Here is a 27,601-nt window from a genome sequence, read left to right as displayed (position 1 = left end):
CCACCGGACCCCCCCTTTTGCCCGCGCTGCGTTCTGCAAACACTTCTGTCACGCCAGCGGTGGTTCCTTGGATTGTGCGTCTAAGATACTGTTTTGTGTGATGGAAAAATATACAGTTGGTTAGTACACCACTGTGTAGAATATCGGTGCTTTACAGGACTGCGCTTATCGTGTTGTTCAGAATCTCCACTGTTTGTTTCTGCCGTAGCTGTAGTTTTTTTTCCCTGCCAGAGTTTGATCCTTCTGACTCGGGGAGAAGATGTTGTTGGTTGATGTTGATGGAGAGGCTGGGGTGATGGGGTGTGGGGGGGTGAGGTTACAGATGTTGTCCCCAGATGTGAGGAAGCTGAAATATGAGTGCAGAGCAGCTCTCAGCCCTCAGCCGTCTCCTCCCGGAGCACAACCAGATACCACCATGGTACAGACTCACTGAGATACATATCCATAGGCTAGAACAAACACACACAGTCACAGACAAACACACACCCCACACACACACACTCACAGACAAACGCACACACTCACACACACACACAGTCACAGACAAACACACAAACTCACACACACACAGTCATAGACAAACACACACGGTCACACACACACACAAACACACAGTCACACACACACAGTCACAGGGTAACACATATGTACTCGATACACACGCAGTCACAAACACAGACACTCATCCAGTCACACTCAGTCACGCATAGACACACACAAACAAAAAGACATGAACAGACATCCAAACACAATAACTCAAACACAGACACAAATATACAGCCATGCACACACAAAGTTGTGCACAGACACACGCACCTCAACAGACATTGGTTCCTTGTCTTCTGTTCTCTTGCTGTTTCATAAATCCTTTCATCCTCCAGCGAGATTAATTGTAATTCCAGCTTCACGGAGAAAGGCTGAAAGCAGGACAGTAACAGACAGCTCACACACACACACACACACATGCACACACACACAACCACACACACACATACACACAGACACACGCCTAGTTATTTCTTTCTATTTCTCCCTTGCCCACCCTTAGCGTTTTTTGTGCCTCACACTTCCCCAAACACACACAGATGCACATACACACTCACACACACACTCATGCACACACACACACACACACACACACACATGTGCGTGTAGGACTTCAGCAGCGCCGGCTGCCAGAGCGTATTCGGCGGCTGAGTTCACTCTCAGTTTAATTGGATTCGCCCGTTAGTCGCCAGTCCAGAGATTTAAAATGGCGGGAAGCATAACTAATAAGGGACAGACGAGGGGGAACTGCTTAATCGCCACGGCAACCATACTCTCAAAGATAAATGGTGTGTATGTATATATATATATATATATATATATATATATACATACATATATCCTGCCTCTCCTCATCCCTTTCTTTCTCTTCACCCCCTCCTCCTTCTCATCCTCCTCTTCTTTCAGCTCTTTCCCCTTATCCTCTTCCTCAACTCTTCATCGCTCCCACTCCGCCAAATATTTCTCCCTTCTTCGACCTCCCTTATCAGGAGTCCTCTCTGTAGCTTCTCCCTCTACTCCTCCTCCTAAATACTTCTTTCTTCTTCATCCTCATTATTTAGTGTCCCCCATTGTCTCCTCTCTTCCCCCTCTACTCCCCCTCTCCTCTCTCCCTCCTCCTCCCTCTTCCTCCCCCCTTCTTCCATCTCCCTCGTCTTCTCCTATCCCTATCAAGTGGCCTCAAGGGGATAGACTGGGGATGGAGGGGGAGACGGCTCCTGTAAGGGAGAGACGGGGGAGGCAGGGGTAGACGGCTTCTGTGGGGGAGATCGGGGGAGGCAGGGGGAGACGGCTCCTGTGGGGGAGAGATGGGGGAGACCGGGGGAGGCAGGGGGAGACGGCTCCTGTGGGGGTGTCCAGACATCTGGTCTGTCGGTCGGCTGCAGCCTCCAGCCAGTCTGAGCCCAGCAATCATAGGACATACGGAGCGGAGAGGCAAGGGCACGGAGAGACGGGGGAGAGCGAGTGAGAGGGAGAGGGAGGGAGGGAGGGGAGACAGGGAGAAGGAGAGAGGGGAAACAGAGAGAGGGAGAGAAGAGGGAGGAAGGGGAGAAAGAGAGATTGAGAGGGGAAACAAGGAGAGGGAGAGACGGGGAGACAAGGAGAGGGGGAGAGGGGAGACGGGGAGGAACAGAGAGCGGGAGAAGGTGATAGAATGCGACAGGGAGAGGGAGAGATGGAGAGATATTGTGTCCCAGAACCCAGTAATAAGGGGTCCCTCCCCCGCCTCCAGCCTGCCAGAGCGACCGCCACAGCCCTGACAGGAAGTTGTTTGATGCTGCTTCCTGTAAGGAAAGGAGATCAGAAGCAGGTTCCACCGCCAGGATCAGACCGGCTGCCCTTAGTCATCACTTACATATTAAGTGATGGCATATTAAGAAAAGACTACAGCAGAAAGTCAGGCCATCTCAGTAATAAAAGATCTCCTCTCTCTCTCTCTCTCTCTCTCTAGCTATCTCTCCCATATCCTTCATCGTGCTCATCCTTCCCTCTTTATCGATCTGTCTCCCTCACTCTCTATCTCCCTCTTGATCGGTGTCCGTCTCTTTCTCTGTCTCCATCTCTCTCTCTCTCTGTCTCCCTCACTCTCTATCTCCCTCTCTATCTGTCTCCATTTCTCTCTCTTCCTCTCCCTCTCTCACACAACTCTCCCTCTCTATCCTTCTCTATCCGTCTCCATTTCTCTCCCTCTCTCTTTCTCACACATCTCTCTCTCGCCCGTCTCGTGTCACTCAGTGTAACCAGTGGGGAGGCCAAGCTATCTGACACATTGAGTCGTTCCAAATGTTTGGTTGCCGTCGGTTACGGCCCGTCTCTCACTCAACTCGACGGGCAGAGAGGATGCAAGGCACTTGGCGCATGTTGGGAGGCGACCTTTTCGCAAATGAGCCCGCCGTAGCAGTATGTGCGTCGTGACACTCACACGGCGACGTGCCTCTGAACATACGGCAGAGCTCAGAGTGATCGGAATGATTCAGCGCCATGGATTTGGAAACGGTAAAATGCGGGATTTGAATATCGTGTTTTGAGTGTCATCTTCGCCGTCGGCCAGGTGGCAGGTCTGTTCACTAAAGACACTATCCGTCTTCCTGACGCATCCTGGATCACGGCACAGTGTGTGAAGTATGCACACACCATCTGCGTGGCACAACAAAGACACACAAACAGCCCACCAAAACGCAAACAGATGCTGCTTCAAATGAGCGCAAACAGCGATCTGAGCGCTTCATGGCAGAGCTTGTTCTACACGGAGAACGGAGGCTAGCGCCCGCTGCTAAGCTAGTGGCTAGCGGCCAGGGGCTGGGGTTAGGGTAAGGCTGACGCTATCTTGCCGGATACTCTTAGCCAAGACAAAACCTCAGCCCTCTACAATACTTAGCCTTTTGTCTGCTATGTTGTCTTCAACTCTAAAATGGCTGCTTCTGCTATTACTACTACTGCTGCTGCTACTACCCCTACTACCACTAGTCCTAGTACCGTTACTAGTCCTACTGCGACTTATACTAACAGTCCGGCTCGCTACCGTCATAACCGCTACGCTTTTTAATTCACACCACCCTTCACCGTGGCATCAAACCTGCGCCTACTTCCGCTGCGGACGGTGTTCTGGACGCCTGGCCGCGTGCCGAGTTGAAAGGTCAAAGGTCAGGGGTAAAGGTAGAAAGACCCCGGAGGGCCAGGCTGACAGCTGTGCTTCACAGACGCTGGACCAGTGGGAGCTGCAACAGGGCCAGGCCAGCCCGGCTCTGACCCCCCCCTTCCCCCCCTACATCCACCAGAGCCTCCACCTCCAGAGCCTCCAGGCCCAGCTCAGAGCCCCGGACCGGGCCCCCGAGGGCCCCGCCCCCGCCCAGACCGAGCCCTATGACATTTATGAGTCGCCCAGGGCGCTCTATGACAGTAGGCGTAAGTACTGCACTGCTTAAGCCCTGGTGTCCTCTGTTTAAGCCCTGGTGTCCACTGATTAACCCCCATTGGGCTCACTACTGGGGATACTGGGGATTAGTGATACTGGGGCTCAATGATACTGGGGATTAGTGATACTGGGGCTCAATGATACTGGGGATCGCCTATACACGGATTGAGAGAATGCTGGAGATTACGGTGGAGTTGTAGTGGGTTGAATAGTGCTGTAGAGGATCAATTTGACACATTTCTGATGCATACATACATATACACAAACATACATACACACACACAGACAAACAAACACACAAATACTAACGGATACATTCTGCAACTCTTAGGTTACGTAATAGACCTGCTCCAACAGAAACATCTACAACTCCCGTGGTATCTAATAAAACTGCTTCAGACAAACATAAACACAACCCTCAGGGCGGCCAATAAATAACTACAACTCCCAGGGTACCTCATTGATCTCACAGAGTGGTGGTCTCTGGCGCTGGGAGCCGCTCTGCCCTGTGTCATGAATGTAATGTATTCTGACCGGGTTCAACGAGTCCTCCCAACAGGGCTACCCACACACACACACTAGCGTACATGCACTCACTGACATACACACACACTATAACACTCTGACACACGTACACACACTCATACACGCCGACACATACACGCACACACCGGCACACACAAAAATACACACCGACATGCACACCAACACACACACCAAAACAAACACACACACACACACAGCAACCTAGACACGCACACGCGTATATACACATCGACACACACACACAGAACACACACACACATACCGATAACGACACGCACACACACACTGATACACGCACACACACCCTGTGCTTGGCTCAAGTCTGGGTGCCTGGATGTTGTTCTGCTGCCAGCCCCCATCAGGAGGGAGGGGGAGTGCGGGGGGGGGGGGGGGGGGGGGTGAAACGAACACTTTAAATATAACAAGGTAGGCTTTGTGACGCACAGTGTGTTGGTCGGAGATTGACCAAGACGTGGGCACTGAACCGTCCACTAGCACACGTTCCTCACCAACACATCTCAACCTGAAGGTGGTCATGTGTGGCTGGTGAAGAAGAATTCAATTTCAATGGCAGAATTATGAAGATTGAATCATGATGTCAGGTCTTTGGTCCGGAACCCAGATGGGTTTCTGGAAGGGCTTCAGTTCTACGAGTCCCTCTGTGATTGGCAGCGGTGTGAGGCTCTATCAGGGACGAAGTTGAAGAAGTGCCATGGGTGAGCTGTTCCTCCACTGTGTTTGGGTTGGACTCTCTGCCGGCGGGTACTGGGTTAGATTCTCTCATGTTCACAGTGTACCAGTAAGGTCCTGGAGACCCGACCCAGAAAGCAGAGGCGTGTCTGGCGATGGGATTGAATGATTAACTGAGAAAACAAAGGAAAAGGAGGCCGGGGCCAGCGGCCATGTGGTGGACCTCACCAGGTCTCGTTCTGAGCAGGGGGAGCAGGTCTACATCAGGTCTACACCAGGTTTACACCAGGTCTCGTTTTGAGCAGGTCTACACCAGGTCTAAACCAAGTCTACACCAGGTCTCGTTATAACCAGGTCTACACCAGGTCCTGTTCTGAGCAGGGGGAGAAGTTCTACACTTTTGCCACTACATTTCTCCATTTGACTTCTTTATCTGCGGCCTCTCAGATGATGCTTATCTGACTGGTTGCCAGGCGACCGCAACATGGAGGAAAAAGAGCAAAGATAAAAAGATGTAAATGGAGCATCAGGAGGTCTAATGTTGACGCAGCCTTCAGAGATGTGCCGAGGACGGATGGCTTCTCTGTCTGATTCTAGGTCCTTATCAACCAGTCGGGATCTCCATAAATCTATCAGATCCATGTCCGTTCTGAAGCCTGGGGAAAATTGACTCATTATTGACTCCTTCCTGCAATTGCCGCACAGAAATATTTGTCCACGATTGAAATTACCGGAGGATACTGAGTCCATGGAACCATAGAATGTGATGGTTGATGGTTGTAGGAAATTAAAATGTCCAGCACAGTGATTATGGTGGGTTTGATGACATCTACGCTTAATGATTTCTTGGTGTGCGTGTGTGTGTCTCTGTGTTTGTGTGTGTGTCTGTGTTAGTGTGTATGTCTCTGTGTGTGTATGTGTGTCTGTGTTAGTGTGTGTGTCACTGTGTGTGTGTCTGTTATTGTGTCTGTGTGTAAGTGTGTGGATGGTTGCACCGTTCCATCACCCCCTGGGGGTTCTGAACCAGTGCCCCTGTGGAGGGGGATCAGAGCGGTCTGATTGAAGCCCTCTGTCATAGAGTTGCTTCCGGTTCCTTTCTATCGTTGTTGTTCCCCTCTGATCGACAGCAGAGATTGGCATCGTCCAATCTCAGATAAGGTTGCCGATAAGGGCCTGTGTTTGTTTGTGTGTGGTGTGGGGGGGTCTCTCTGTAAAGGATGATGGTTGGGATCTGCAGTGATTCCAGCTGAAACAGGTTCTCTCCACAGGGTTCTGTGTTCCGGGTTCCACTGAACCAACAGGTGGACACCAACACTTTATGCGTCTTCATAGGGTCTTCATGTTTTTATAATGAATGGTGTTATTGTTGTTTGTATTGATTTGTGTTTCTTTTGTTTGTTTGCAGAGCCCAGACCGCCTCGGACCAGCTTCACTCTGGACTCCTCAGGTAAACAAGACTGAACCTGTTTCTAAATCCACGTTCAATATGGAATAAATGAACTCTGATTCAATGCGGCTTCAAGCAATTACTGCATGGACCAAACGGCATCTCTGGTTTAAACCTTACACACACACCATATATGTACAACAATATAAGTTTTCTTTATTAGTAGAAGTTCAGGACAGTAATATACACATATACATATGCACATACACATATACTCAGTAGGAGAGACACAGTGGAGGTGGAAATGAAGCAGATGAGATGTTGAGCTGCAGATTATGTTTCTTGGTACTACGTTACACACATTATACACGTTATAGACTTTAAGACATGATTCTAGATGTGTTAGCTACCCCGGGGGGCTTACATGCCTGCTGTGTGTATGTTGTGTGTTGTGGTGTATGTTGTGTTGTGTGCTTATGCATGTGCTGTATGTTTCTGGTGTATATTGTGTTGCTTGCTGATACATAAGCTGTATGTCGTGGTGTATATTGTGTTGTGCGACGATACATGTGTTGTGCGTTCAGTCGTTCAGAGCGCCTTCCAGTGAATTCATGTCATGGAGGTGGGAGTCTGGGCCCCCTAGAGCCTACAGGCAGACTGAGGACACTGGGGACTCGAACCAAGAACCTCACCATGCTGTGTGTGTGTGTGTGTGTGCCAGCAGTGGAGTACCAGGACATGGAGGTGCTGCTCCGCAGGGAGGCGTCAGGCTTCGGGTTCCGGGTGCTGGGGGGGGATGAGGCGGGCCAGCCCGTGAGTCCCGCCACACGTGAGAAGGCTCGTATGGCGAGGGCCTGGAACCCTGTCATCTCCGTTCCTTTAACCCGCATAAACACACACACACACACACACACACACACACACACACACACACACACACACACACACACACACACACACACACACACACACACACATCTCACATACACACAGCTAACATGCACACACACGCACACACACACCCACATCTCAGATACACACAGCTAACACGCGCACACACACACACAGCTGACACGCACATACACACTCAGCTAACGCAGACCTGACACCTGACACACAAACACACACCCACTTAAAACACGCACCTAACCTCTGACCCCTCTGAGAGAGTGACGGTTGGCTGTTTATCATTGGTCTTCTTCGTTTCCCTGTGTGTGTGTGCAAAACGTAACAACAAAACACATTCTAACACACACACACACACGCACCCACACGTCCGAAATGCAGACGTAACGACACGCGTACACAACTCACTGCGTGTTCTACCCCCCCACTACTGATCCAACGCTAACACTAAGGCTAATGCTAGGCTAACGCTAACGGCCCCCTCCCCCCAGCAGATCCTGATCGGCGCCATCATCGAGAGCAGCCCGGCGGACCGGGACGGGCGGCTGCGGCCGGGCGACGAGCTCCTTCTGGTGGACGGCATCCCCGTGGTGGGCAAGCCCCACCGCTACGTCATCGACCTGATGCACGCCGCCGCGCGCAACGGCCAGGTCAGCCTGGTGGTGCGGCGCCGGCTGCAGGGACACTCCGGTGAGACCCCCCGCTCAGCGCGCACGTGCGTGCATGCCTGCCTGCCTGCCTGTCTGTCTGTCTGTCTCTCTGTCTGTCTGTGTGGGGGTGTGAGAACAGTTATGGGTTTCCCTTTGGTTTTGTAAAGAGCCCATTGCCTGCCCAGCCTCGCTCCTCGGTTCTGAACGGACCTGCGGGTTTAGTTCTGGTTCTGAATGTTTGTTCATTTGTTTTTTACGTTTTGCTCTAGGGGGTCCTCTGGGTGGGGGGGGGGGGGGGGGGGGGGCTCAGCCTGATATGTTCTGTCAAGTCTCGACTTCGTGTCTTGAAAGCATTTTCAGTCCGACGTTTTCTTTCCTTTTTCGATCCAAAACGAAGGACACAAAAGCCTTCTGTTAAAACACGACGACACAGGAGAGTGCTCGGCTAACGGGAAAGTGATAACAGCGACTAATCCTTTTAAACATATTATGATATTAAGGTTTGCTCTTTTTTTACTTGTTCTGGAAGCTAAAATGACTAGCCTAGCTCCTTGACTGGTGTTTCCTGATGTTTGTTCCCTCACGGTCATCTTTGTCTCTGACCGGTGCCAGTGTGTCCTTCACTGTTTCCTCAGATGAGAATTTCTGTTGGGAGACAGAGATGCATTAATCTCTATGAGTAATTAGACTAAAGCTTCCCCGCTTGGCGCAGGCACCACTTATAACACACACGTATGCACACAACAAAAACACACACACATACTCACACACACACACACACACACACACACACACACAAATTCATTGATTACACTCGCCACACACACTTTTGCCCTTGTATCTCTCCTCAGAATGTCATTACCTCCCTGCAGTCACGCGTGCACACGCATACACACACACACACACACACACACACACACACGCACACACACACTTCCCACCAATCTTCCTACTCCTTCTGTTTCGCTCTCTGTATCCGTCTATTTGACTGGGTTGAAGTTGATTAATAACGATCCATGGCCCGGTGCTCCATGCTGCCATGCAGGAGATATCCGAGAGTTTGTGTGAGGATGGCTGGTTTAACATGTGCAGACTGGTGCCCCAATGTGCAACAGGTGTGCAGCCTCACCAGCCCAAAAACCGTCCTACTCGGGCCAGGTGAGGCCCAGGTATCACCCACGCACACTCCACAGTGAGCAGCACAGCCGCACACGTCTGCCTCCTCGGCGCGACCAGCCAAATGGTACCAGAGCCAGGGAACGGTCGGCAACACGTGCCTAGGAACGGGTCAACCACGCAGAAGCATGCCGAGGCCTTCAGGCATTCAACTCGCATCCCACATGCTCCGCAGGGGGGTTCAAGCCCCGCCCCCAGCTGCCCGCAACTTACAGTATAACATATTGATTGGCACGACCTTCGCAATGTAATAACCGCCCACGCCTCTCGGCGTGGGCGGTTATTACATTGCGAAGGTCGTGGAGCGTCAGCCAGACCGGGGGATGTTACGTGTCTATCAGCGGGCTCTGAGCTCTCTGAGCGGCCTCACTCAGGGCCTCATCGATTGCTGCAGGGGCTGGGAGCTTCAGATGGGACGTTGACCAAGGTACTGATGCCCTGCCCCCGTCATTAAAGACCCCATGACGCACTAGAGTAGGGGGCTATCAAGGGTGTCCGGGACAAAGCGCCCAACATGGCCCCCAAACCAGACCCTGGCCACTATAATAATAATAGTAATACAATTTTAGACTTATTTTACACTCAAAGACGCTTTACAGAGTGAACATAAAATAAACCAATTTAACAAGATAGTACGTGAGTAAAAAGATCTAATGCAAAAATAAAAACATAAAAGATGGAATAGGATAAAATATAATGGGTAGTTAAAAACCAAAATCGGTTGTTAAAACTAGGAATAGTTAAAAGGTGGAAGGGAAGGAGGTTATGTGGGGAAGCAGTCTTAAAAGGTGGGTTTTGAGAGCCTGTTTAAATGAACGTGAGTGTGTTGTGTGTTAGCCTGTCGGACGTGGTTGGTGACGGAGTTCCAGAGAGAGAGTGCAGCACCTGAGAAGGCCCTGTCTCCCTAGGTCCGAAGCTTGGTCCTGGGGGTTCTGAGTGCGGTTGTGTCCATAGACCTGAGGCAGCGGGTAGAATTGTGGTGGAGGAGGAGGTCAGAGAGGAAGGGAGGGACCAGGTTATTTATAGATGGTGAGTTGTATTCTGAAATGAATCCTAAATGTAACTGGGATCCAGGGGAGTGTGTGAAGGACAGGGGAGATGTGATCTCGGCGACACTCACTGTGCAAAAGGCTTTGAGATGCTGCGTACATCATGAATGATTCCTACTTGTTCTCCAGAGCCGCTGCTCCACTGCGTGTGTCTCCCAGTGCTCAGCTCTCTACCGCCCCCTGCAGGCGAGTCCGGTCCCGACAGCGCGGGCCGCAGCGTCACCTCGGCCTCCACGCTGCACAGCTCCCCGCCCAGCGGCCCCGGGGACTTCAGCTTCACCAACAACCACGGTGCCGCCCCCGCGGCCCCGGGGCCCGGCTCCGCCCCCTCGGAGGAGGCCGGGCTCGCCAACACGCTGCCCAGTGATGTGGTCATCAACCGCAAGGAGAGCGAGGGCTTCGGCTTTGTGATCATCAGCTCGCTGAACCGCCCCGAGGCGCCCACCGCCGTCAGTGAGTTCCTCCTCCTCTTCCTCAACCCAGAAGCTTCAAAACCCTCCAGACCCCTCCAAAATCTCCAGAGCCTTCAGACCCCTTCAGAACCTTCAGACCCCTTCAGAACTCTAAGGAATCCATCAGAACCCTTCAGAACCTTCAGAACCCATAGGAAGCCATCAGACCCCTTCAGAGCCTCCAGACCCCTTAAGAGCCTTCAGAACCTTCAGAACCTTCAGACCCCTTCAGAGCCATCTGAACCTTCAGAACCCGTAGGAACCCTCCAGACCCCTTCAGAACCTTCAGACCCCTTCAGAGCCATCTGAACCTTCCGAACCCATAGGAACCCTCCAGACCCCTTCAGAACCCGTAGGAACCCTTCAGAACCTTTAGACCCCTTCAGAGCCATCTGAACCTTCAGAACCCGTAGGAACCCTCCAGACCACTTCAGAACCTTTGGACCCCCTCAGAACTCTTAGGAAGCCGTAGGAACCTATCAGAACCCTCAGACCCCTTCAGAACCTTCAGACACCTTCAGAGCCTTCAGACCCCTTAAGAACTCTAAGGAACCTGTAGGAAGCTAGTACCTAGCTATATAGTTAAGATAGGGTTAGGTGCAGATACAGTACTATAGATTAAAGATAAGTGCAGGTACCACGCTCTACATTGATGATAAGGTACCTAGCTCTAGAGTTAAGATAAGTTAAGGGACCTAGCTCTACTCTGGTAGCTGGTGTCAGTCAAGCTGCCATAGAAGGTCAAGAAGGGGATAATAAAGGATGTAACACCTGCCCTCAGCCTGATGGCTCTCCTCCCTCCATCCCAGTCATGTGTGGCCCGATCCCACTGGCTGCCAGTCAGACTCCCTCCCCTGTGCATGGAAACAAAGAGTGGAATAAAATGTCCTGCTTACGTAAGAGAGTGAGAGAAACCGAGTGCTGGAGAGTGAAGAACTCATTATTTGGTGTCGACTTCCAATCTGTTGGTGAGGTTTCTCCACAGTTTCTCTTTACCATTCAGGAGCGAGTCAGTTCGTAGACGCTTTGATCCACAGCCACCTGAGATCTTATTTTGCGCAGAGAAAGTCGGCTGGTTCAGACTCTATAGTAGTTATTGAGTCTATTTCTGCAATAACTGCACTTATGGCTGAGTTCACTCTGCTTATGTTAACGTTACCGATCCAAATCATGGAGAAAGTGTAACTGTATGGATCAGCGAAGTGTCTTCACGTTGTAAACTGCAGCGTAGGTCTAAGGCTCCACATGAGTCCTTACCCGTGGTTAGGGTTCCTGACCAGTGGTTAGGGTTCCTGACCAGTGGTTAGGGTTCCTGATCAGTGGTTAGGGTTCCTGACCAGTGGTTAGGGTGAGGGTTCCTGACCAGTGGTCGGGGTTCCTGATCAGTGGTTAGGGTTAGGGTTCCTGATCAGTGGTTAGGGTTAGGGTTCATGATCAGTGGTTAGGGTTAGGGTTCCTGATCAGTGGTTAGGGTTCCTGATCAGTGGTTAGGGTTCCTGATCAGTGGTTAGGGTTAGGGTTCATGATCAGTGGTTAGGGTTAGGGTTCATGATCAGTGGTTAGGGTTAGGGTTCCTGATCAGTGGTTAGGGTTCCTGATCAGTGGTTAGGGTTCCTGACCAGTGGTTACGGTTCCTGACCAGTGGTTAGGGTTAGGGTTCCTGACCAGTGGTTAGGGTTCTTGACCAGTGGTTGGGGTTCCTGACCAGTGGTTGGGGTTCCTGACCAGTGGTTAGGGTTAGTGTCAGGGTTCCTGAACCGTGTGTCTAACAAGCCCCCCTCCCCCCAGGCGTACCCCATAAGATTGGCCGCATCATCGAGGGCAGCCCGGCGGACCGCTGCTGCCTGCTGAAGGTGGGCGACCGCATCCTGGCGGTCAACGCCCGCTCCATCGTGGACATGCCCCACGCCGACATCGTCAAGCTCATTAAGGACGCCGGGCTCAGCGTCACGCTCACCATCATCCCCCAGGAAGGTGAGGGCGGGGCTTCAGGGCACGCGGCACCCCATTGGGCGGGGATAAGAGTGTACATGAGAGAGAGAGAGAGAGAGAGAGAGAGAGAGAGAGAGAGAGAGAGACTTGTTTTATTACTGAGACGGCCTGACTTTCTGCTGTAGTCTTTTCTAAATACCCATAAGTGCTGACTCAGGGCAGCCGGTCTGGTCCTGGTGGTGGAAATGGGTGATAGATAGACACAGGTGATGTATAGATTGATGAATAGATAGATGTGATTATACTCTTGGACGGCTCTTATCAACCAAATCACACAAAGTGCTTTAGGGATGACAATTGTTTCAATCACACAGCAATACATTCATAAAAGAAGGTAAATAAAAAAAGAGGATAAAGTTAGCTCATAAAAGGGTAGAAGATAAAAGTGCAATAAGTGCTAAGAGCATCATCTTTGAAAAGGCGGGTCTTAAAAGATGTTCAGATTCTGCCCAACAGAGAATTAGTGGCATCGTTCCATAAAGGTGTCTTCAGGGAGACGTACACACACACACTTTTACACACACACCATTATATGCCAGGTCATGAATGAGCAGGAAGGTATTTTGGCTGGAAGTAAAACACCCTAACCCATGTGTGTCTTTATAAGTGTGTGTGTATGTGTGTGTGTGTGTGTGTGTGTGCCTGTTCGTGTGCGTTTGTGTGTGTCTCATAAATAAAAAACGTACATCAACCTTGCTCCCCTCGGACCTCTCACCCTCCCAGACCCCGCTCCACCCCCACCGGCCCCCAGCGGAGACCCCCAGAGTACCCCGACCCAGCAGAACAGCCCCCCGGCCGCGCCCCCGGCCGCGCCCGCCGCCTCCACGCCCGGCCCGGCCTCGGCCCAGTCCTGCAGCCCCGGGGGGCCGGAGGGGCCCTCGGCCCGGCCCCTGGCCCACCACAGCCCCGCCAGCGGACCGCCGGCCCCGCCCCCCGTGAACTACGGCCACGAGAACAGGTGGGGGCGCACGGCACGAGGGGCAGGGAGTGTGTGCGTGTGTGTGTGCGTGTGCTAAGCTGAGTATGTAAAGTATGTGTATGCATTGTGTTGTATGATGTGTGTTGTATGTTTATTGTGCGTATCGTAACATTGCTGCCTCCCGTTCTCTTTTCCTCTCCTGCTCCCACACGTCCATGTTAGCTTCCGGCTGTACCCCTCCATTTAGCTTTCTGTCTCTCTTCTGTCGCCCCCTCGTCCTCCCGTCAACACACACACAGACACACTCACCCACCTACACACACACCCTCAACCACAGACACACACTCATACACCCTCACCCACTGACACACACATTCCCAGTTTGTCGTACAACATCACTTACCTCTTATGGACCCCTGAATTATTCACCCATATTGCTTCTGCTTCCAGGTATTTTAAATATTTCACCAACATCCACATGAGAGGTTGCACAGATTCTCTCTCTCCCTCCTTCCCTCCCCCATTTTCATTTTTTTTTTACCTTCCCTCTCCGCAGCGAAGTTCTTCCTGGAGTAAAAGATTAACATTTAATGTGACTCCAAACCTTTTAATGTAGCTTTCCCCGGGTCAGTCCGAGGTCCGTCACTCCAACCTGTCTCCAAAAGCCCCCCCCCCCCCCCCCCCCCCCCTCCTGAGCGCCCACCGTCTGTCAAGTCCGGTCACATCTCGCTGCGATCTGATTGGTTCCTCAGTTACAGGTCCGAGGTGAAGGCGCGGCAGGACGTGAAGCCGGACATTCGGCAGCCCCCGTACACGGACTACCGCCAGCCCCCCGTTGACTACAGGCAGCCCCCCGTCCTGGACTACCGCCAGCCCCCCGTCCTGGACTACCGCCAGCCCCCCGTCCTGGACTACCGGCAGCCCCCCACGCTGGACTACAGACATCCCCCGCTCATGGACTACAGACACTTCCCCACCGCCGACGCCGCGCGACAGTTCGCCATCCCAGAGTACCGCATGCCCGCCGTGCAGGTGAGGAGCCCTGGGGTGTGGAGACAGTAACTGGGTAGGGTACCAGGTAGGGTACCAGGTAGGGTACCAGGGTAGGGTACCAGGTAGGGTACCAGGTAGGGTACCAGGTAGGGTACCAGGGTAGGGTACCAGGTAGGGTACCAGGGTAGGGTACCAGGTAGGGTACCAGGTAGGGTACCAGGTAGGGTACCAGGTAGGGTACCAGGGGAGGGCACCAGGGTAGGGTACCAGGGGAGGGTGTCCCCTGTCTCCTGATTGGCCGGTATGCTGTGTCCCCTGTCTCCTGATTGGCCGCTGTGCTGTGTCCCCTGTCTACTGATTGGCCGCTGTGCTGTGTCCCCTGTCTCCTGATGGGCCGCTGTGCTGTGTCCCCTGTCTCCTGATTGGTCGCTGTGCTGTGTTCTCTGTCTCCTGATTGGCCGCTGTGGCCCCTGTCTCCTGATGGGCCGCTGTGCTGTGTCCCCTGTCTCCTGATTGGTCGCTGTGCTGTGTTCTCTGTCTCCTGATTGGCCGCTGTGGCCCCTGTCTCCTGATGGGCTGCTGTGCTGTGTCCCCTGTCTCCTGATTGGTCGCTGTGCTGTGTCCCCTGTCTCCTGATTGGTCGCTGTGCTGTGTTCTCTGTCTCCTGATTGGCCCCAGTGTCCCCAGCCGCCCCCCCACTTCGACTACTTCACGGTGGAGCTGGAGAAGAGCGCCAAAGGCTTCGGCTTCAGCATCCGCGGCGGCCGCGAGTACAAGATGGACCTGTTCGTCCTGCGGCTCGCCGAGGAGGGGCCCGCCATCCGCAACGGCAGGATGAGGGTACGTACGCCCACTGAGGTTACTTCCTGTCCATGGTGGGGGGGGGGGATCCAACAAGGTCTGAAACTGGACCCCTCGGTTTTTGGTCCGGTCTTGTAGTTCTGCGATAGAGAACCATAAAGGTGTGGAGTCTGTTACTGAGGTTGAGCCAAAAGCCTGGGAAGGACTTTGACTGAGAGAGAGAGAGATTGTAAAATGATGTTTTTTTTAACAAAACAAAGCCAAACAATTAAGCACATGAGAATGAGGTTGTGTTCGAGTTTAGTCTTAATGTCTTTTGTCTCTCTACACCTACTCCACTTTAGCTCTCAGCTCTATTTCAGCTGATAAGCTTATCTTTCACCATCTCCCAGGACTTAAATTGTCTCCCTCCTGAGCTCTGAGCACCTCCCACTAGATCCTCCTGCTCCGTCACGCGTTCCTTATCTGTAATCAACCTGTCGCAGGTAATGGGCGGAAAACCCTTAAAGCTGCTTCCACCGCCCCCCTCCCCCCCCCACTCCCTCCAATCAGGACTCCCGGCTCGCTTTATGGGCGTATGTTTCATAATGTAGTCGAAGTGTCTCCAAAACGAGTTGGATCAGAGCGGGGAAAGTTATAGACCCTCTCTCCACTCTCCTCTCTGCCTCTGTCTTATTTATGAGCTCATAACCCATTGGAAGAGGAAGCCATTCCACTCCCAGTAAGACCGGAATGTATTTATTGGACCAGGAAATTCTGCTTCTTTTCAGCCCCATTCTGCATTGCTTCAACAGAAAATAAATCCCTCTGACTTCCGTGATGGGAGATGTTTGGCTGAGCTTTACAAGGAAGTAAAGAGGAGCAGCGGTGGTTTCTAGTGTCAGTCAGAGCCGTTCTCCTGGTTCTGCGTTCTGGGTTGGCGTGGGTCTTCAGTCAGAGACGTTCTCTCGTGTTCTGAGCTCTGAGTTCTTGGTCGGCGTGGCGCTTCAGTCAAACCGCACGCTACAGATCAGCACGTCATGTAGACATCTGCCATACACAGAAGCAGGCCTTGTGCGATGTTCTGATGGAAGCCTTTGTAGGTGTGCTGCTTGTAGCCTTGTTGTTTCATTTCACGCACAGCAATCCAATACAGAACTCGTATTCTGGATGTATTTTCGCCTCTAGTCAGACTAAATTGGTTTCCATACGGACGGCTGTTTGCCGTTAGCCTCTTCTAGTTCAGAACAGGAAGAAGGAATTGAGTTATCAGGAACAAAACTTCTCAAACTAAGTCTGCGATATTAAAAGAGATCTGAGATAGTGAAAGAGTCGCCTGGTGTCACCTGACTGGTTGACCTCCATTTCCACTTCACGCCCCGCTCTCCCCCCCCCACCCCTCCCCTCCTCCTGGCTAATAAAGCAGGAAGATGGAGAGGGCCCTCCTCTGCTGTCAGGAGGGGAGGATTAATAAGCCCCAACCCCACCTCCTCCTTCCCATCTCGGCCCCCGCCGTGATGACGCCTGAACAGCAGAGAGAGAGAGAGAGAGAGAGAGAGAGAGAGAGAGAGAGAGTCCCACACACTCCCCCCGGCCCACTTCAACCGGACCCGTGTTTCAGAGTAATTGGTTTGGCGAGTTCTGTCTCCCCTCGACGGCCCCTTACCTAGAGGTCACCCCCCCACCCAAGGTGACCCGGGGAAGGGGGGTGGGGAGATGAGACTTCTAAATACAAAAAAGTTGTAGGAAATTAACCTATTGAATGTATGCATTAGGGGAGGTCAACGATTCGATTCTAAAGGGATTATCGATGCATCTCGATGCAACAAATTTTTTTATGTACATTTCCATGCGTGATTTTCAAAAATATATATATAGATCTGAGTTTGCTACTCAGAGTTTGCTAATCACTTCCTACTTTTGTGATGATCATTAAAGACATCAACAGATGAATTAACTTATCTAAAATTTTATTAGAGAGAAAGCTTTTGTCACGAATATGAATTTCTATGAACAATGCAATAATCAACACAGCTTGCATTACAACACAATATGGAAGCATGTAAAAAATAGGTTTCAGTTTTCTTTTCTTTCTAATCTTTCTTTTCTATGTCATTAAAGAAAAAGCTGCTCTTGAATTAGAAGGGGTGAATGGCAATCATGTCAAGACAAATCAGATTGGCCAATACACACTGAAGATAAATTTAATAATTTTTAAATGACTAAAGTTATCGCTCTCTGGCGGACAGAATGTTGCAGCAGGCGAACAAATTAAAAAAAGAGAAGGAAAAAAAACATTTTCTTTTTTTATTTCCGATTATTAATTTATCTGCATCGAGACGGAATCGTTCTAGAGAGAATCGCGATGCATCGAAGAATCGATTATTTTTCCCACCCCTAGTATGCATACACCGGCCTCCTCTCTAGCAGAGTGAGCCCCAAACACAGTTTCACAGTCTTCACCAGTTTCACCCCTCCCCAGAGGACTGCTCTCCTTACATCAACGGTTTCACCTTCTATTGTCTTCAGGGGAGGGGTCCCAGTGTCTCCCCCCTCCCTGCAAATCTTTGCTGACACCAAAGGGGGGAGATATTTACATCGGGCCTTAGATTCCTGCGTTCTCGCCAAACAGACTCATAGACACTACTATCTGGTGACCAGGCCAAATGTTAACAAAGGGGAACTAGACACCGCTAGTTAACAGACAGGTTGGCTAGATAACACAGCCTGAAGAAAACAAGGCTTGAATGATTCTGCATTTTGCATAAATGAACTGCATTTACACAGCGCTTTTATAACCAGTGGCCACTCAAAACGCTTTACAATACTGTCTAACATGCACCCATTCATGCCCACATTCACCCACCGACGGTGGAGTCACAATGCAAGGCGACAGCCAGCTCGTCAGGAGCAGTTAGGCTGGTGTGTCTTGCTCAGCCTGTAAACATGCCGTAAACAACATATGGATCATTCCATTAAAGTCGTGGGGTGAAGCAGAAGAAGGGGAGGCAGGCAGCTTGGTATCCCCCCCCCAGTCCCGTCCCTCTGACCCCCAGGGGTTCAGAGGGACTGGACTGGGGGGGACACACGTCGGAGAGAGGGGGAGAGAGAGAGGGAGAGAGAGGGGGAGAGAGAGGCCCTCCTGTCCGATGTGATTCCCTCAAAACGACAAATTGCAACCCAGAGTTAATGTGAAGCGCCCGTCGAAGCAAGCAGCGGACAGACGCCCAGCAGACAGACGTCTCCATATTGATCCCTTATTAATGGCATCCTCCAGAAAGTGGCGGGCTTATTAATCTCTCATTATGTGTTGTGCGTATCTCCTCTTGCTACCTGCCAGGAGATAATTGGCCTGTCCGTTCAGTCGGCCGGCGGGCGCTTTGCATAATTTGCTCGTCTATTTCCGAAGTTTATTCCGACTCTGCCGTCCCGGTGGGGCGTCTGCTCAGGAATCGGTTCGGCCATCGCTTTGATGCTCCTTCTGTGTTGTTGTGTTGCAGTTTTATTGCATGTTGACGTCTGGTGTGTCTGTGGGCAGCTTGGCACAATCACTCCATTGTCTGTGAATGTCTCTGTATGTTGTTCTGTGTGTATGTCTATCCGTCTGTCTGTCTGTCTGTCTATCTATATGGTTGTCTGTCTGTCTGGCTGTCATTTTAGCTGTTCACCTAGCGGCCATCTTGGCCCAATCGCTAGCTAGCGAAAGAACATGGAACTCCCCATACAGTACCCTGTTGTTTTAGTGGAAAGGTGCGTCGCAGGTTTAGAGAAAGTCATACCTCACTTCCTGCCTCACCTTCACCTGTACCTTTACCCGAGGCACCAATCAGATCGCAGCGAGGCCATCCCCTACTGACATTCACCAAACTAGCATCTGTGATTGATGGAGCAGCGTCTCCTCTTGTCCCCCCTGTCGGCCGTCAGGTGGGCGACCAGATCATCGAGATCAACGGGGAGACGACCCGGGACATGACCCACGCTCGGGCCATCGAGCTCATCAAGTCGGGGGGTCGGCGTGTGCGCCTCCTGCTGAAGAGGGGGACGGGACAGGTCCCGGAGTATGGTGAGTCCCGACACACCCTCCCCGCCCCCCTCCTCCACCACGGCTCCTACTGCGCTCCACAGCACACCCTATTAATACCACTCCATCCTTCGATTAACAGCTGAGGCTGAGGGGCAACACACACAGCTCAGACCGCAGGGACAGCGCCCCCGCTGGTGAGACACACTTACTGCAGCCGCAGTTTTCTATTGGCTGAAATCGGTGCCGGTTGACCTCATCCAGCGCCAGTTTCGACCAATAAGCAGGAGTTACGTCCGGTGCTGCCCCCTGCGGTTTGAGCTGATTGGTTTCTCTCTCAGATCTCTCTCTTAAGCATCTGTCATTGTTTTCTGTCAGATCTTATTGTATTTACTGTAATATCTCATTTCTCTTTGGATGCACTTGTTCGTTAATCTCTTCTCTTCTTGACTAACTGTAGTGTAACCTCTTTTCATTTCCAACAGTCTAACCCTAATAATTTGGTCTAGGTTGTTACTTCCCCTTCTATAGGAATGGTATCTTCCAGTCTCTCCATGTGCATGAAAAGTGACAAGCATGGCCCCCCCTATTTCTTCCTAATGGGCCGCTCTAAAGACACGGTTTGTGACCACCAGAATGTTTTCTTCTCTACCACTTGCCTTGGTGTGGTGTTGGTGGCTTGCTGTGGTTGGCCGAGTTCCGTGTGGTTTGGTGTGTCTTGTGTGTCGGTGGTCACGGTTGACGTCTGGTCAGGACAGGACATCAGGCAGAGGGGAGGAAGACTTTGATTCATACTTCTAGAGAGACGACTAGAGAGAGTTCTGCTGCGATGGCCTGAATCTGAAGCCACACATCCACCGTTATCTTGGGCGCACACAGAAATACCTCCAGGAGAGAGTCCAGCAGATTCGTGACCCTATAGCCTAGAACCTAGAATCTAAAATCCTCAGAGGAACCTGTTCACTACAGTCTAGGGGGGGGGGGGGGGGGACTCAGCTGATACTGAGGAAGTCCTCCACGCACCACACAGCTCAGACCGGGGTGGGGGGGGGGGGCAGGCCTGGACATGGGGGGAGGGCGTTAAGGTAAAGGAAGAGTAGCTCCCCAAGCCTGCCGAGCACAGCCGCTGACGGCGGCGTTGTCCGCTTCAGCAGCGCGTCCCTTTGCTCTCGCTGCGGAAACAACGAGTCGTGACAGAGGTTCCCCCTCGTGACTCGGCGATCCCCACGCCCGGAGCCCAGGGGCATTGTGGGAGAACGTATTTAACTCCCATTGCCTAAAGTGATACCTGTTTCTGGAGAGGGACTGTCAGGCTGAGTTGTACAGGCGTACTGGGGGCCTCAAGATGGTCAGAATAGGAGAGGGTTAGTGTGAGCAGCCAGCTGTTAATCTCCATCCAGAATAGAAGTGTTAATAAACCCTTTCACTGAGCCGTCGTCATGAAGACCCTCCTGTCCCTTTTAACATGTAACAGCAGCCTGGTGCACAAAAGAAGCAGACCCATAATCAGTGTTATGAGGGACACCTCAGCTGTCCTACGACGATGGCTCTGTGAAACGGCTCTGTTAGCCCACAGCTAGCCGGCAGCTAACTCTAAAAGGCTAGCTCTAAAGGGGCTAGTATTTCCTTTGTCCCTTTTAGGAACAAAGGCTTGAGTGACAATGAGAAGCCGATTGTTTGTCATGCAGTCGGTGTGGTGTGTGCATGTGCATGGTTCACTGTGTGCATCTATGATTTTGTGCGTCTGAAGGAACCTTCATTGGTATTGAAGAGAGGGGGAGAGAGAGGGAGACAGAGAGGGGGGGAGACAGAGAGGGAGAGAGAGAGGGGGGGAGAGGGGGAGAAAGAGAGGGGAGAGAGAGGGGAGAGAGAGAGGGAGCGAGAGAGGGGGAGAGAGAGAGGGAGAGAGTAAACATGAAGAGCCCAAAGGGAGCGTGATGGAAGGGGAGAGAGAGAGGGAGACAGGGAGAGAGTGGGAGTGGGAGAGAGCGGGAGAAGGGAGAGCCAGACTCCACCTCGAGTGGTTCCTGCCTCGTTCGCTCCACCAGGCGCGTCTCTGTACCGCGTCGTCGTCCGTCTCACGCCCCGCGTCCCCCTCCCGGTTCAGCACGAGGCCCTCGGCGGGGGAGCGGAGGCAGAGCGGGGAGGTCGCGCTGTGACGCGTGGGGCGCTCGGTGCAGATGTGGTGCGTTCGCCTTCTTTCCTTTTGAGAGTAGCCGGTAGCGTAGCGGCGGTCGCTGTGATGGGTTGCTGTGCTTTCTGCCATTAGATGTGTCGTGTTTGTGTAGCTGTAGTGGCTTGTGTGTGTGCGTGTGTGTGTGTGTGTGTGTGTTTTGGTTGATCTGGTTGCTACACTGTTTTATAATGTTTTAACTGTTTTATTTGTGTGTGTGTGTGTGTGTGTGTGTGTGTGTGTGTGGTTGCACATCTGGGTGTTTGTACTTGTGTGTGTCTGTGTGCTTGTATATATATGTGTATGTGTGTCTGCTTGTTAATGTGTGTGTTTGTGTGTGTGTGTGCGCTTGTTAATGTGTGTGTGTGTGTGTGCGTGTGTTTGTGTGCATGCCTGCGTGTGTGTGTGTGTGCTTGTTAATGTGTGTGTGTGTGTGTGTGCTTGTTAATGTGTGTGCCTGCGTGTGTGTGTGTGCTCCTCCAGACACTGCCCCCCCATGGGATGCTCACCCCTCCCCAGGCCTGCAGGAAGTAGTCCCGTCCGAGGCCCCGCCCACTTCATCCCCCCAGCCCCGCCCGGCCCCGCCCCCTCAGGCCCCCCGGGCCCACGCATCCGGGCCCAGCGCCAAGGTGGAGGAGAAGGAGGGGGAGGTGCGGGCGGGGAGGAGGCCCAAGCAGCCTGACCCCACCCACAGGGGGGGGTCCGCCTCCTCCTGCAGGAGCAGGAGCAAGAAGGAGGGGGGCAGGGCCCCCCGCAAGTGGAGCAGAGGCCTTGGAGGAGCAGGAGGAGGAGGAGCAGGAGGAGGAGGAGGTGGTGGTGGGAACAGGGGCAGGGCGGAGCCGGGGGCGCGGCCTGCCCCCCGGGGCGGGGGGAGGTCAGGGGAGGACGGCGAGGTCAGAGAGCCCCCCCACTTCCTCTCTGCCAACGGCGCGGACTACGGCGCCCGCAACGGGTGCGGGGAGCCGTCGGAGCGGGAGGACCCGAGGCCCCACGCGCCCGGGGCCCCGGCCCGGTCCCAGGGGGGCCCGGAGAACGAGAGGGGCCCCAGGGGCAGGGGCGCCGGGAGTGGAGGAGGAGGTGGAGGAGCTGGAGGGTCCGTCAGGAAGGCGGCCGTGTCCCCCGGCCTCTGGAAGATCCCCGGCTCGGACAAGCTCCCCGGGGCGCTGCGGTCGGGCCCGCCCCCCCTGAGCAGTTAACCCCTGACCCCTGACCCCCTGCCGGGCGAGGGTCCGGGGGGCAGCAGACCTGGGTCTAGGGCAGTACTCCCCCCCCCCCCCCCCCCCCCCAATCATCCCCTCCTCCCTGCCTTCCCCCCGCCCCACGAGCCCCTCCGCTCCTCTTGGTGCAAAACGTGACTGAGAGAGGATGGGGGAGGGGGTCATGGAGCCTATTTTTTTATTTATGAAGATGAACTCTAAATTATTTTGAGAAATATTTTACACCAACCACCTTAAAAAAATTTAAAAAAACTGGAAGATCTACACCTACTTTTGGAAAAAAGAAAAAGTGAAAAAAGAGACTAGAAGTGTGTTTGGGCGTCCGTGTTTCTGTTGTGTTTGTGTGTCACAAGGGGAATCGTTTTAAACAAAACTTTGAGGACTCGTTGGGGGTCGTTGAGCTGACCTCCGACCTAGGAGCTGACCTTTGACCTCAGTCCCCCTGTTTATCTGGACAGCGCTGGAACTGAGAGACAAAAACATGCAAACAAAAACAAAGGCCAGCGACACAGCGCCTGTCGGACACAAGGATGGTTTTATAAATAAAATAAAATAAATATATATATACATAAATATATATAGAAATATATATATATATATATCAACACAATGGAGTCTATTTTATGAAGGGAGAGTTAATAGGGGTGAGGAGTTTCCCTGCCATGAGGGAGGCTGTCTGGAGATGAGAGGCGGAGCAGCAATGGTGGACCTTTGAACGCTGCCGATCAGAGGCTTAAAGATGGAGGAAAGTTACACCAGGAAGAGTACGTTTATGGGAGGATTATTGTGTAAATAAAGATCAAATCATCGTGAAGCTGTGAGACATATATATATATATATATATATATATATATATATATATGGTGAACCATGACGCAGGAACGCTAGCTGGGTTGTGATCGGATGATCCAGAGGGCGTTCTGCTACGGGGCGAGTGCCTTAGAGAAGGCAAACTAGCCACCACTTAAAGTGTAACCAAACGCACTCGTTTTGACATAAAGACGCAACATGTTAGCCCTTTAAGACTCCTGTGTGACACCATATTGATGCTGCACATCCGCTGAAATGTTCGGAACATAAAAATGATGTTTAGGATACAAATCGCGAATCCTAACGGGAATATCTTTATAAGCTAATAAAGTATCGTGCGTGTGTGCGATGCTTGTTGCTTAGTTACAGAAGCACTAATATTTCTGTAGTACATTCGAGCCAACAACAATATTCACCTTGATAGTTTGGGTTTGCCCTATAAAAAAGCTCCTTATTAAGGAAAATTAAGTGATTTTCAAAAAAAACTTTGCAATCAAACTTTGAAAATAGGACCATGCCCTTTAATTGACTTCGTTTTTTAGTTTGGTTACACTTTAAACGACTGGAGTGTTTTTAAAAAAAAGGCTGCTAAACAATTTGTAAGAAAAATAAGAATTTACATGATATTGACTATTGACTCGAAGGCGCTGGGATTGGTTATGAATATTTAATCATTGACCAATTAAATATAATTTACTTCACCGGATGACTTATGCAAATTCCGACCACCAGAGTTATTACAGGTATATTTATTTATACAGGGTTCGTCTGGGGGTTAATGGCGTTCTGTTTGAGTCCTGTCTGAAAAACAAGTCTGTTGAATTATATTGAAGCCACTGGCCCCTTGATTATGTCCTCAGCTTACAGAGACACAAACACATTATAACGGTTCATAACATTGAAAAAAAGATATTGATGTACATATTCCAATATCAGGACACCATTAGGCATAATCCAACTGTGGATTATGCCTAATGAACATAATCACCCTCAACTAAAATAGAATAAAAGTAAATGACTGAAAGTGTCGAAAGAAATCCAAGTTCTGGGGCGAATACAAATGTGAGTATTTTTGTATGAGATTTTCGTTGAGTATAGAGCGTGTTTTCAGATCGTCTGGTTGGCTGTACCCTATGATTCATCGGTTTGGAGTTTTTTTTTCTGTCGCATCCGCGATCCTTCAGAACCTTCCGTCGAGAGGAATAGAACGTGTTCTCTTGAAGTGTTCAAGCGGAGACTGAAGCTGTGGTTTGGGGGAAGACTGGGGAAACCATTGAAGGGCGAATCCTTGCTACCTTTCTGTTCTGTTTTTACGTTGGTCTGTCTTTGACGTTTTCTGCAGATAGAGACGGAAAGTTCTGAGTCTCTGTAAACAAAACACACAAGAAGGAAGCACTTCCGTTGGGATTTGGTTGATTTTGGTGGGGGGGGGGGGATTCAAACTTGGTCTTTGCACAACACTGCTTTTTCACACCTGAACTGTGAACAAAACCAATAAAAAGAGGTGTAGATAAAGTGTTGAAGGAATAGCATACTAGAACAAAACATGTTTGATTATATCCTCAAAACAAACGACTCGACGAAGACTAGAGCTGAACAACTATTTTTTATGAAAATGCAACACTATGGATATATACACTTTTTTCAACAGAAAACAAAGGTTTACTTGTATGGTATTCTGAAAAGCTGTCAAAATAAAAGAAAATATTGACACAACAGCGTGATGAATCAATGAGTATTCACTTATGTCGCTGCTGTTGCTAATTAAATGTGCCCGATTAATACACTGACTCTTGGATTTAACTACTTATTGAAGATAAACTAAAATATGATCATTTTAAACTGTATTTAGGGCAGTCAGTTGAAAAAGTAGATTATAATAGATATTGTTGCAACAAAAATGGCTAATTAAATTTGCTTTTACACCCTCGTTTCCAAGTTGCCATGAATAAGTCAGTTGTCAATTCACTGGTTTGATTCTGTCCTTCAGTGTTCGGCCACACGGGGGCGATGTTGAACCAGGTTACACCCATTGACCAATTAAAGAAGGTTACACCGCCATCCTGTGATCTGCAACACGGGGCGCTGTTGAACCGGTTCACACCGCATCGTAGCGTGCAACCCACAACCAAAAGTAAAACGCGGTGTGTGACGTCATGCCCTTTGATCAGAATATAATAGAATATAAACTTTAATTGCCAAACAACAAAGTCGGCTGTATTTTTTTAGCTCAGTCCGGTGGGGGGGGGGGGGTAATAGCAGAGTTGCAAATCTTCAGGAGTCTAATTGCTGAAGGGTAGAAGCTGTTGTTGAAGCGTGTCGTTCCAGTCTTCATAGATCTACAGCGTCTTCCAGAGGGCAGAAGTTGGAAGAGATCATGGCTAGGATGTGAGGTGTCCCTGATGATCTTGGATGCTCGGTTCAAGCTGCATTCAGCATACAGAGACAGGACTGTGGACTTTGAACAGGCGTCCGCTGGAGGGCGCAGTTCAAACCGACAGGCTTCATAACTCGGAACTGGACATTTGTCTCAGGCCATTAACCACTTCAACCCCGATTACGTCTTTGTATTCCTTTCAGGATTTGGTCCTTTTATGCAAATAGACCCTGGCGTTAGAAGAAGCTGCGTCGTTAACTTTGATTGACATCATCCCCCCATCCTCGTAAGAATGCTGATCTACAGCAGTCCTCATGTCCATTTAGCCATTCTTCGAAACCAAACCTGTCCGTCCGCCTCACTCATATGTAACAGATCGCGTTGTACTGCTTGAGACGCCAGTCAAGAAGTGAGGAAACTTGACCTCAACGTGGAACAGATGAGGAGGCGTGCATCGTGACGTCACACCGCAGTGCTCCTTATTGAGTAATTAATAAATTAATAATAAATGAGTCGGGGGACCATGTTTGAAACTGCCACCGCGTTCTCCTGCGGGACGCCCGGTGTGTGTGTGTGTGTGTGTGTGTGTGTGCGTGTGCGTGTGCATGTGTGTGTGCGCGCGCGCGCGTGTGTGCGTTGACGCCGTGTCGCAACACTAAAGTAGTAGAAGGAGTCATTACATTAATTCACGGAGGTGGAGGAGGGAGGAGTTCGTTGAACCGGTCTCCAGTCCCTGTCTCTTTTTCTGTCACGCTTCCAGGATTTGTTCCGGAGAGGGAAACCACACCCTGCCCTTTGTGATGTGCGAAGCCTCCTGAGGGCTGAGCTGCGTTACTTTATCAAGTTTATACCCCAACAGAAGGAGACCAGGCGAGGCCTTGTCTGGTCTCCTTCTGTTAAGGGGTAAACTGGATGAAGTTTCAGCGCTCCTGGATGGCCGGCATCAGGGGCCCTTGGGGGCCCCAAGTCTCTAGGTTCCAGGGGGGCCAGTACTTGGGTCCCCTGGAGGGCCAGTATCAGGGGCCCTGTGGGGGGGGGGGGGGGGGGGGGGCATATCTCTGGGGTCCTGGGAAACCAGTACTAGGGCCCCCTGCAAGGACTAGTCTCAGGGGTCCTGGGCTCCCAGTCTCAGGGTCCCTGGAGGGCCCCTAGTCTAAGGGACCCTGGAGGGCCGATGAAGAAACGTGTGTGACGTCAGAGATGTCTCGTCATCTGTACGTCGTGGCCTTTCATCGTCACAGTGGAACTTTGTGTGATATTATATGGTACGTCCACATTGCTGGAAATTACGTCAGAGAACATTTTCGCGATGTCGGAATGTACGCGTGAACGACACCTCATGACGCTGTTATGATTCTACTTCCGTTCGGCAACTCGGGCCAAATTCTGATAACAAGATGCGTTCACTGTCCTGGTGATAACGAGACGGTTTGCCAGTGATGACGCTCACGCTTACCCATGTTCCCGAGAGCGACCGTTCATGTGCACTTGAGACACAGTCG

The 27,601-nt window shown here is 51.3% G+C and overlaps 2 protein-coding genes across 2 annotated transcripts in view; one reads left to right on the top strand and one right to left on the bottom strand.

The window, feature by feature from the left end:
• The window catches only part of LOC307089375 (histone H3.2), a gene marked incomplete at its 3' end in the record, with an annotated part of 183,935 nt that extends 171,060 nt beyond the window's left edge, over positions 1-12,875 (bottom strand). Inside the window, exon 1 of the mRNA XM_079755606.1 lies at positions 12,848-12,875. The remainder of the gene's footprint in view (positions 1-12,847) is intronic.
• Positions 1-22,921, top strand: part of magi2a (membrane associated guanylate kinase, WW and PDZ domain containing 2a) — a gene marked incomplete at its 5' end in the record, with an annotated part of 152,332 nt that extends 129,411 nt beyond the window's left edge. The window contains 11 exons of the mRNA XM_079755925.1: positions 3,825-3,951; positions 6,603-6,644; positions 7,309-7,397; positions 7,985-8,180; positions 10,552-10,818; positions 12,606-12,791; positions 13,533-13,767; positions 14,481-14,760; positions 15,400-15,561; positions 19,426-19,564; positions 22,179-22,921. Of these exons, the coding sequence (XP_079612051.1) occupies positions 3,825-3,951; positions 6,603-6,644; positions 7,309-7,397; positions 7,985-8,180; positions 10,552-10,818; positions 12,606-12,791; positions 13,533-13,767; positions 14,481-14,760; positions 15,400-15,561; positions 19,426-19,564; positions 22,179-22,891 (2,436 nt within the window). The 3' untranslated portion in view covers positions 22,892-22,921. The remainder of the gene's footprint in view (positions 1-3,824; positions 3,952-6,602; positions 6,645-7,308; positions 7,398-7,984; positions 8,181-10,551; positions 10,819-12,605; positions 12,792-13,532; positions 13,768-14,480; positions 14,761-15,399; positions 15,562-19,425; positions 19,565-22,178) is intronic.
• Positions 22,922-27,601: the final 4,680 nt, after the last annotated feature.

Source organism: Pollachius pollachius (assembly GCF_949987615.1).
Source record: "Pollachius pollachius genome assembly, chromosome: 18".
Taxonomy (NCBI): domain Eukaryota; kingdom Metazoa; phylum Chordata; class Actinopteri; order Gadiformes; family Gadidae; genus Pollachius; species Pollachius pollachius.
Note: the sequence above shows the minus strand (reverse complement) of the source record. Positions and strands in the feature narration are given on the sequence as shown.